General features: G+C 37.0%; 1 protein-coding gene across 1 annotated transcript; it reads right to left on the bottom strand.

Moving 5' to 3' along the window:
• Nucleotides 1-930: 930 nt before the first annotated feature.
• Nucleotides 931-10,009, bottom strand: MRPL44 (mitochondrial ribosomal protein L44). The gene is made up of 4 exons (XM_032401207.1): nt 9,758-10,009; nt 7,747-8,215; nt 3,845-4,023; nt 931-1,465 (listed from the first exon to the last, which is right to left on the bottom strand). The coding sequence occupies exons 1-4, from the start codon at nt 9,934-9,936 to the stop codon at nt 1,294-1,296; spliced, it is 999 nt and encodes a 332-aa protein (XP_032257098.1). The 5' UTR covers nt 9,937-10,009; the 3' UTR covers nt 931-1,293.
• Nucleotides 10,010-11,648: the final 1,639 nt, after the last annotated feature.

Below are 11,648 nucleotides of genomic sequence, written 5' to 3' on the forward strand. Positions count from 1 at the left end.
AGATATCTACCTTAATGCTAGCTCTTTGAACATAAAAATATTTCAATTAAAAAAAAAGATTTTATGGCAAAAGTGCTGTCAGGTGTTTTTTCTTTTTCAGATTTTTTAAATTTTTATTTACATATTTATTTTTTTTTAATTTTATCCATTTATTCGTTAGAGAGAGAGAGAGCAGGGTGAGCGGCAGGCAGAGGGAGAAGCAGGCTCCCCACAGAGCAGGGAGCCCGATGCAGGACTCGATCCCAGGACCCTGGGATCATGACCTGAGCCGAAGGCAGACCCTTAACCGACTGAACCACCCAGGCGTCCCAGTGCTGTCAGTTTTAACATTTCTATTCTCAACTCCCAAGTCCCATTTTTCTTGTTAACGCCTGAGTGACTACTGACAAATTCAAACTAAAAATTACCACTATTGCCAAAGAGCTAAAAAGAAACAAAGAAACAAAGAATTTGCAGTTGGAGGATTACTGAATTCAACACAATGATTGAAGAACCAGAAGGACATACTCTTAAGATTTGTCCTCTAGAAACTGAATGTGTTACAGTAAAATACTTAGAACAGTGTTTGGTACACAGTGGCTATGATTATGATTATGGAATACTCAATTGATAAATATATGCCTTATTTTTCCATTAACATTGATATATATTTTTCAGTTAGCTGCTTTCGACTTTCTTTTAAAAGCATAAAGTTTATCTTTTCTGTTATTTGTTTTATAGAAATTGAATAACTATGAGATGAATTAGTATACAGAATTTCAAACCTAGACAGAATCTAGGGGTCAGGTAAATACCCATCTAACTGTGATAAGCTGCACTTTTACATTTCTAAAGGTTAAGAGTTATTACTCTTTTAGCTAAAATCCTATTAAAGGGACAAAGTTCACCAACCTGGGTATATCAAATTAAACTACAGTAAAATCTTTAGAGTTAGAGAAAGAGTGACTTTTTTATTGGTATGAAAGTTCACGTAAAACACATATGCAAATTATGGTGATACCTCAAAGCTAGCCGGGAATAAAATAGACCTAACTATACATGTTAAATAAAATAATAAAATCAAGGACTTTAGAAAAAACTTACTGGAAAAACATCCAAAAAAGACTTTTGACAAAACAAAAAGGAAAAAGAAAAAAAATCAATGACCTGATAAATATCTGTTTAATTTTAGGAACTCATTATGAGAAATAAGACCTATTTCTTTACAATTTGAAAAATGTCCAGCTTTGAACATCTTTGACATTTATCTCATTCTCTGGCTCACAAATTTCAGGCTGCCACAATTCTGGCAGGTTAGCTGGCAGTGATAGCCTTTTCTGCTCTTAAATTCTCTTTGGACTTGGAATAGTCCCAGGGCCGTCTGTTCTCAGTGAACCCATAGAGTTTCCTAAGTGCCACTCGAGCCGCTTCTTCTTCTGCAACCAGCACTGTTTCCCCAGGTCCTTCTGCAATCAACTTCTTATCACTAGAAAAAAACCAAGAGTAGTCTGAAATTACCCGTGATCATAAGACACAGTCCACAAACGGGTTATGGTTTCTCAATCTTGTTTTGGCAATAATATCTACCAGAAGTAACACAGGAGCTTTGGATATAGTATCTTTCGAAAATTAACTAGTTTTGTTGCAAATTCATTATATATAGCAGTTAGAAAAGAAATATTTACATTTCCATAGAAATATAAACAACTCACTAGGTCCAATATTTTTCAAATCAAAAAACCAAGGCACATCTAAGTAAGTATGGGTTTGTTCTGTTATTGTTGTTGATGGAAGAATTTAAAGAATATATAAAAATCTTGCTATAAAGCCTGAAACTATTAAAAATATTCATGGAAACTATAACTACATTATTTTTAATTCATCTTAAATCTGTGATATGAGGAAAAATTTTATGGAAAAAAAACTGTGCCTTTCTGGTTTCTCATCTAAACTTTAAAATAAATGAGAAATCAGTTCTGTATTTTAAATTAAGAGCTTTAGATCTTTAAAACTTGCTAAGATTTAAAACATTATTTTATATATTATAATCCGCTCTAACTTATTCCCAGAAGATACTGAGGTAGCAGTGAACACTTAAGGTTATCGGTGTTCTAGTAAAGCCAAATTAAACAAAAATGGGTATTCCTGCTTTAGTGAGATTTCTATTATGATAACTAGCAAACTCATCTCCAAAAATGTAAAAGTGTTCCCACAGGGAGGAAAGGATGTGCTACTTCTCAATTACATTTAAGTACTTCCAAGAAATTTCCTGACCCCAAACTTTACCTATCCAACTAAAAGAAGCATCTCTGAAAATCTCATAAACAGCAACTTTACTTAGTAGCTCAGATTTAATATAAGTTGACTTGAAAGCCAAGGAAGAATAGAACCAAATTAAAGAAAAATGAGCAAAACTATACAGGGGAAAAAAAAAACAACAACATGGAAGGAATTTGCTAAGAACTATTTTCTGTGGCAGTAATTTGAAATGAAACAAAGATTAATCATATAGGTTAAACTTTACAGTAATAATTCTACACATACATATTTGTAATAGTATGGAATAGAGAAAATCATCTAAGTGAATTTCAAGCACAAGATGTATATCATGTTTCTAGTCCAATGATGGTCTTAGTGTATCACGGATCATTTTTTAAAATACCATTACATAAAATCTAGGAAAAATTAAATAATTCTACTACCCAATGACAACCACTGTTAGTAATAGGGCAAACTGCTTCGTTTAAAAATAAGAGAGCATTCTTCAAAACTTCCATATGTCACTAAAAATCCTTTAACAGCATCACCTGTCCTCGCTGTACTATATTCTATCATGTGCATTTATTATTTCCCTCTTACTGGATACCAAAGTTATTTCTAATTTTCTAACTGAAAAAATGCTGTTAGTTCAACAACTGTTTACTGACTACCATGTCCTAAGAACTGTTCTAGGCATGGGGTACAAAGAGCAAACAAATGAACATCTTTGTTTACACATTTTTTATGTAACCTGGAGAGACACACCCAAAGTGAGAATACCAAATCAAAGAACATGAAGAATTTAAAGACTCCTGGCATTTGGTCAAAATTACTGACAGAAATACTATACCACTCTTTTCTTCTATTAGGAATATATGAACTGCTGATAAAGGATGTGTTTAAGACTTACCAAGCTAATAAGCAAAAGAGTACCTCGTTATTTTGCTTTGCATTTCAATTAAAACTACAGTTGAAACTTTTTACAACATTGTCCATTTTCTCCTTTGTGATGTCCTTCCATTGCCTTTAACCTATAAAATCCTACATCATATAAAGATCAGAAAAATACTGACCTAAATTTTAACCAAGTTTCTTAAATATTCAATCAGTGGGGGCAAGCCAACTGTTTACTAACAAAACTAAAACAGTCTCAATGTGGGCTGATTTATATATTTTGATGGACAACTAACTAAACCCTTCCTTTTCCAGTCCTAGGCTCAGTTGAAGCTGTTACAAGTGTGGATTAGGGGTAAATCTCTAACACTTATGAATCAGAACTTTTATTTGTCTACAGAAATGTTTAGGTTAACATGAAATTCTTACTCATTGAAATGAATGGATTCTACAATGTATAGTTGGTTAACAAAAGCTACTATTAACAAACCACAGATTACTGACCTTCCCCTAAGACTGACCAGCAGAAAAGGAAGCAGTATATAGATAATCATGGGAATGAGATTTTTTTAAATCCGTTAATGCAATTAGAGCTTATCTTAAGGAATTGTGAAAGGTCAGTTGTTAAGGCTTCCAATCAATGTTATGAAGTCAAGATTAAAATTTTACTAACCATAAAATCTTTAAAATAAATAAATAAGATTTTACTAACCTGTATAAGCCAACAAAAAACACAGGCAAAGCTGTGGTGCTTCCAGACTGCCTGGTAAGTCTAGATTCAGGAGCTGAAATATTCCTTTTCTTCAGTTCTTCTACCAGTAGCCCCATGGGATTTATTATCTTCCAAATCTCGAAGAGTTCTTTTCCAGTCATCTGAGTAATTAAGAAGTCCTGCATATAAAAATACAATTTATACATTTAAAGTAGTATAAAGAAAATAAGGATCATATTCAAAGTACACTTTTAACAGAATTTAAAAACTTAATGGGGATTGAAAAAGACAAAATGTACTATTCCTTTTCATGTCCATATAGTTTTTCATGTAAGTTTTATTATAAAAATCATAGTTGTTGCAGATGCCATGATACTCTGGCAAGAGTACTCAAAAGATTCCACCAAATAGTTGCTAGAACTGATACACGAGTTCAGTAAAGTCTCAGGATACAAAATCAACGTCCAGAAATCTGTTGCATTTTTACATACCAATAATGAAGGAGCAAAAGAGAAATCAGGAAATAGATCCCATTTACAACTGCACCAAAACCCGTGAGATTATCTAGGAATAAACTTACCAAAGAGGTAAAAGATCTGTACTCTGAAAACTACAGAACACTTATGAAAGAAATTGAAGATGACACAAAGAAATGGAAAAACATTCTATGTTCATGGATTGGAAGATCAAATACTGTTAAAATGTCTATACTACCCAAAACAATCTACATTCAATGCAATTCCTATCAAAATACCACCAGCATTTTTCACAGAACAAACAACCCTAAAATTTATATGGAACCACAAAAGACCCCAAATAGCCAAAGCAATTTTGAAAAAGAAAAGCAAAACTGGAGGCATCACAATTCTGGACGTCAAGTTATATTACAAAGCTGTAGTGATCGAGACAGTATGGTCCTGGGGCACCAGGTGGCACAGTGGGTTAAGCATCCAACTCTTGATTTCAGCGCAGGTCATGATCTCAGGATTGTGAGATCAAGCCCAGTGTCAGGCTCTTTGCTGGGCGTGGAGCCTGCTTAAGATTATCTCTCTTTTTCCCCCGCTGCCCCTCCCCATCCCAAAAATAAAATAAAAATATTAATGAAATAAACACATAAATAAGTTAAAAAAAAAAAAAACACAGTATGGTACTGGCACAAAAACACACATAGATCCATGGAACAGAATAGAAAACTCAGAAATGGAACAACAACTATATGGTCAACTAATCTTCAACAAAGCAGGAAAAGAATATCCACTGGAAAAAAGATGGTTTCTTCAACAAATGGTGTTGGGAAAACTGGACAGCAACATGTGAAAGAATGAAACTGGACGACTTTCTTACACCATACACAAAAATAAATTCAAAATGGATGAAAGACCTAAATATGAGACAGGAAACCATCAAAATCCTAGAATAGAACACAGGCAGCAACCTCTTTTGACATAGGCTATAGCAACTTCTTACTAGACACATCTCCAGAGGCAAGGGAAACAAAAGCAAAAATGAACTACTGGGACTTCATCAAGACAAAAAGCTTCTGCACAACAAAGGAAACAATCAACAAAACTAAAAGGCAACCTTCAGAATGGGAGAAGATACTTGCAAATGACATATCTGAAAAGGGTTAGTATCCAGAATCTGTAACAAACTTATCAAACTCAACACACAAAGAACAAATAATCCAGTTAAGAAATGGGCAGAACACAAAAAAAAAAAAAGAAAAGAAATGGGCAGAACACATGAATAGGCATTTTTCCAGAGAAGACATTAAGACACATGAAGGCCAACAGACACAAGAAACTATGCTCAACATCACCCATCATCAGGGAAATACAAAACTATGAGATACCACCTCACAACATTCAGAATGGCTAAAATTAACAACACAGCAAACAACAGAAGTTGGCGAGGATTCCCACTGTTGGTGGGAATGCAAACTGGTGTGGCCACTCTGGAGAACAGTATGGAGGTTCCTCAGAAAGTTAAAAATAGAACTACCACATGATTTAGCAATTACACTACTAGGTATTTAACCAAACCATACAAAAATACTGATTCGAAGGGACACATGCATCCCAACGTTTATAGTATTATCAACAGTAGCCAAATTATGGAAAGAGCCCAAATGTCCAACAACTGATGAATAAAGTGGTATACACACACACAATGGAATATTACTCAGCCATAAAAAAGAATGAAATCTTGCCATTTGCAATGACGTGGATGGAGCTAGAGAGTATTATGTTAAGCAAAATAAGTCAGTCAGAGAAAGACAAATACAAAATGATTTCACTGATATGTGTAATTTAAGAAATGAAAAACAGATGAACTTGGGGGGAAAAAGAGAGAGGAAAACCGTAAAACAGACTCTTAACTAGAGAGAGTTAACAGGGCTGCTAGAGGGGAGGTAGGCAGGGGGGTAGGTTAAATGGGTGATGGGTATTAAGGAGTACACTTGTTTGGATGGGCAGTGTGTGTTATATGTAAGTGATAAATCACTAAATTCTACTCCTGAAACTAATATTACACTATATATTAACTAAATGGAACTTAAATAAAAACTTGAAAAAAAAAAAAAACCAAAATTCATAGTTGAAGGTAAAATCTTATCTCATAACTAAGAAATATGCTTTCATCAGTAAGAAAAATATTTTTAAAACAAATGAATTAATGAATAAGTAGTAGTAACTTCTGGCAGAAACTCCTATAAAAAAAGTACTATGGGCCTCCAGATAATAGTACTTCACTATTTAAATTCATGATTTAAAAAAAATCATTTAAGTAATTTCACATTGTCTTTTAAAACTGTTTAAGACTTGATAATATTTTCAATTTATAAGACTAAGAAAATGGAAAAATTATGAACATTCAAAGCAGAATTCATTTACCAATAAAAAACATTACCAATGTTGACAGAAAATACAGGAACGTGAATTTTCACAATATATTGCAATTAACTTGTGTTAAAAAACACAGTATATAATAAAGGATGTGTAAATGGAGACATGAGGGGAGAAATGTTAAAAAGAAAAATAACAGTTCACAAAATAATTTCCTTACAACACTTGCCCAAGCACCGGAACTCTAGTTCAGTTTTGTTAATAAAAAATATTTATCACCTGAAACTAATATAACACTGTATGTTAATTATACTGAATTAAAAAAAAATTTTTTTTAATTTATTAAGTCCTCAGTAGGGGATTTTCAATCTTTTAATGTACAGATATAGAGTTGCCTTATGAGACACATATGGTTACTTACACCTATGAATGAATCCCTGGATTATCTGCAATATAGAATAAGCAACTGTAGGGTGAAGGAAAAACAATTTTAATGCCTAAGGTATTGGTAGGAATGTAAAAAGAAATCTAGATTTTTTTGGTGATCACATATGCCTATTTTTTCCCTATAGATTTCTGGTCTTACTAGTTTATTATTAGAACTTTCAGTGGGAGTGGAGGTTGAATATTCTAATCCCATTTCCCAGAACAGGGAGATAGTATGAAGAAGTATGTTCCTAAAATGCACATGTGGGGGTGCCCGGGTGGTGCAGTCGGGTAGGCCTCCAACTCTTGGTTTTGGCTCAGGTTGTAATATCAGGGTCGTGAGATCGGGCTCTGCCAACCCTCCACACTCGGCGCTGTCTGCTTAGGACTCTCTCCCACTCCCTCTGCCTGCCCCCATGTGCACACATGCATGTGCGTGCTCTCTCTCCCAAATAAATAAATAAATCTTAAAAAAAAAAAAAAAAAAGCTTTAGGTCTTTCTCAGAATTTGGTAGGGAGAAAAATTCACAGATCACCTTCTAAGATCATATAATAAAGAAACGAATTACAAAAAAAGTTTTCGTCCTTTCCACCTCAAGCAGGTCCCAGCATGTGCAATTAAGCATTACCTACCCTGATGAAAAGAGCGGTCCTCTCAGGGCCACTGCTCTGTAGCAGGGCTCCAATCACTGCAAAGAAAGTCTGCTGTAAAACAGGCGGGGGAACTGGAAATTCTGCACTCAGTGTTAACTGCTCCACAGCCAAGTTTCTGGCCACGTGACACACCACTTCCTCACCAGTGAGAAAGTCAACAAGACTTTTAATGCCTTCAGTAGGCAAGTCTGGGTATGCATCCTCAAATAACTGTGTGAGACAAGTTTTTGAAAAAGATGTCCCTTGTTCAGAGAGTTCTTGATTATCTTTAAGATTCAGACGAACAGCTTCTTTCTCTATTCCAAGGTTTTGGCGCTTGGCCTCCTCACTTTTAATATAGCAGCTATTAACAAAGGCAGTTTTGAGAAGATCTAAGGAAAAGGTTTCCTGTAACCGATGTCCAAATGCTTGTATTTCAGCATGGTAATCCCAGTTGGGCTTCTCTGAACTGAAAATGTAAAACAGAAGACAATAAGAGATGGTAAAGAGAACAAGATGTTAAAATAACACGAAAACTTTAATTGTGATACAATTTTATTGATTATGTAAAGGAAATAAAAAAAGACCGAGTTTCATTTTAACACCACGGTTTGATTTTCTGGAAGTTAAAATTTAAGTCAGATGATAACTTGTGGTTCTTTGCTATATTCACTGGTGGATTCATTTTCCCTTTGAGCCAACTGCCACATTAAAGTTCTTCAACGTCAGAGACTAAGCCATTACCCTACCTTTTAGATTCTTTACTTCTGCTATAACCATGGAATTATGCTTTATACCTAGGTATGAAATAGGAGTTATAATTTCACAGGTTCAAGCTCTAAACAAGAAGTATGCTATATTTATCTCTTATTAAGTGTTAAAAACACCCATTTAAGTTAGCATCTAAATAATCTAGTATCATTACAAGTAGGTTAAAAGTTCGTAATCATTCCCAAGAATGGCTAAAAGGTCTTTTTAAAAAGAGACAATAAATTCAAGTAAAACTCTTTTAAGTAAAAATGGATAGGAAAATACAAAGATCGTGGTTCTAAGTCATAAAATGTATGTTAACCTACATAATCCTTAGTTTCTTCCAACTATAAAAGCCAAAAGTGACTAACCTCACAATAATCAAAGAAACGTGAATTAAATACTATTTTCTGCCTATTAGAAAAATAATATTGTTTTGAAAGAGTATAGGAATATGAACAAGTATATTCCTACGGACAGATGTATAAATTGGTTCAATTTTGGGGGGTAATATTAAAGTACCTATCAAAGTTTCATACTAAATTTCCCAAGGAGTAATAACTTCAAAGCTAATCACTCTTCCATCGGTTATAATAGCAATAATATGGAACTCAAATACCTACGAATGGAGTCAAAAGAATGAGATGCGTCTATTTTACATCGCCACGACTACAAGTCAAAGTCACATTATTAGAGAAAAAGGTTCGAGACCTCAGGTACAGTAGATCTCATTTGGAGCTATAAAGATGTCTTTCTCTGCCAGACTACTGGACTTCTTTGCCAAGCTACCGCCAGACACTACTGAACAAGATTAAGAAGAAACAAAATTAACTGGGGCAAAAAAAACCAAAGCTCAACTGGTTTCCTTTTATTCTGGCAAATGCACTTGTAGTTGCATATACTTAATTTTGCTCTCGCGATGCTGTGGAATGCTTTCTGCCCTCTTATCTCTCTCTCCCAAGAATTCTCGGCCATTACAACAGAGAGACTGCAACCCCAAGCCCACATAAAGGTTAGCCTCAGCAGGCCTCATTTCTCCAAACTCAGCTCATAGGCTCTAAGGACGAGTTCCCAGGCGTCGGGCGTGCACCCTTGTTCCACCCCGAAGCAGAGATCTATCCCCGGTGCCTCAGCCCGCGCGTCCAGGTTCCTCCGGTGTCTCTACCGCAAACCTCCCAAGCTCCAGCCAGGCGCGCTTTAGCGAGGAGCAACCCGCCCGGTCCTCGACCCCCACCCCGACCCCTTCCGAGGCGGCTCCTACCGGCGCACGGGCGGCGGCGGGCACCGGAGCAGACGCCACCGCTCTAACTCCTTCTGGAAGCGGAAGGCGGCGCGGAATCCCTTCTTCACGCCCCGAACTGGCGGGACGAGACTCGGGGCGGCCGGCGCCAGGAGGCGGCGAGGCCCCCGCAAAAGCAGTCTCCCCAGGCCGGATGCCATTACAGGGGAAAAGCAATGGAGGACGGAAGGAAGAAAGTCGGACCAGTGGCGCGGTAACCCAGTCCCCCCGGAATTGGGCGAACTGAGCGAGGCCCGGGCGGGACTAGTTCACGGCGGGGGGCGGGCGGCTGCCGTTGAGTTTTACTGCGCATGCGTGAGCTCTGGCTCCTGCCCACCTAGGGCTTACTTTGGGGTGAGTCCGGACTGTGGGGCCTTTGGATCCGGAAGTGTGTGGAAGAAGTTGCTTCACCCGCAGTTGCTTTCTTGTTCTTTGCTTTCTCATTAGCGCAAAGACCTGTTTCACTCTCAGTCTAAAGTAAACACGTAAAAGTCTCAAAAAAAGAAAACACTTATTGTCAGTATGTATTTAGTCTTAAGAGTTACAGAACATCAATCCAGCCACTATTTAGGAGCAAATATTTACCCAACATGTCTCCAGAAGCCTTCTTTTCAGGAGCCCTAGACTAAGGGATATTGACTTAACCAAAATTTAAATTTCTAACAGTACAAACTTTTTAAAGCACCCCCCCCCCCACCCCTGCAAAGACTGGGAAAAAAAATATATCAAAATGAGAACAGTGGAATTATAAGTCTTTTTTTCCCCTTTATCTTCCACTCTTTAGTGGAAACTTTCCTACCAAACTGTTAATATAAATGTTTTGATCTAATATTAATTCACAAAGGAAGACTTCTCTGAATTTCCAATTTTGAGTTGCATGCTGAACATCTAGACCCCAAAAGTCACCTCTTACTGTTGATCTATTTGTTCATGGCATCATTGTCCCCCCACAGTTACCCAGTTGGGCTCCTATGTATTCAATTATTCCTATTTCCACAAAAACCCACTTTTATCCAGGTGCCAAGTCCTTTTTCAATTTATGTCCACAGCGGCTACCTGATGGCAATCCTTACCTCCTTGCCAGGCCTCCAAACACGGGTTGCGCCTTCCTCTCTTCCCTAGACACAGTTCGTCTTCATCCATTTCCCTGAAACGCAGACTCAGGCATGTTACTACTTAGCTCAAGAATCTCTAATCTTAGGCTCTGGCAAAGATTTTCCCCTTGACCAAACTTGAGTCAGGCTCCCCTAAGCCCTCGTTTCGAAGAGGCTCAACCTTAGGCTTTGCTGTCTGTCAGGCCTGCATAGCCCACTTTCAGCAAGAATCCTAAGTCAGTTTAGAAAGGATCCCCCACCCTCAATATCTGATTACCCTTAATATCTAATCAAATTCATCACCCACCACTATCCCCAGGTGGCCTGCCTTCAGAAGAATCCTGTCAAGTTGGTTTAGCTAGACTCTTGCCCCCCACCCTTACTGTGATGTTTCCACTTAGTTCAATGTTCACAGACACCTCCCAGCCCCCATGGCTATAAGTTTCCCCTGGTCCATGCTGTATTTGGAATTGAGCTCAGTTCTATAGAGAGGTCTCTTTTCCCTTATTGCAATAGTTCCTGAATAAAATCTGTTCTTAACTATTGTCGGAATGGTTCATCCAAGCCTAGAAAAGGGTTTCTTTGGAGAGGGAGAGAGGAAATGGCGGCTTAGCACATACCATAAAACAAGCTGATGGATTTCTGGGTGAAGCAAATTCTCTAAGAAGGGATGAGAGAAGATCATGATTGGTCTTTGTGTTTCATTAATTTACACTGCCTGTTAAAAAAAATTCATTGAACATTCATCAAATAAATATATTAGAAGACAGCACAAGGAA

The sequence above is a fragment of the Phoca vitulina genome, unplaced genomic scaffold (genome assembly GCF_004348235.1).
Source record: "Phoca vitulina isolate PV1807 unplaced genomic scaffold, GSC_HSeal_1.0 scaffold1, whole genome shotgun sequence".
NCBI lineage: Eukaryota > Metazoa > Chordata > Mammalia > Carnivora > Phocidae > Phoca > Phoca vitulina.

Coding starts and splice junctions, on each gene's coding strand:
- MRPL44 (XM_032401207.1), bottom strand. CDS start 9,936: ATGGCATCCGGCCTGGGGAGACTGCTTTTGCGGGGGCCTCGCCGCCTC. Junction 8,216..9,757: donor CCGCCGCCGCCCGTGCGCCG/GTAGGAGCCGCC, acceptor TTACATTTTCAG/TTCAGAGAAGCCCAACTGGG. Junction 4,024..7,746: donor GGACCGCTCTTTTCATCAGG/GTAGGTAATGCT, acceptor TTTTATATGCAG/GACTTCTTAATTACTCAGAT.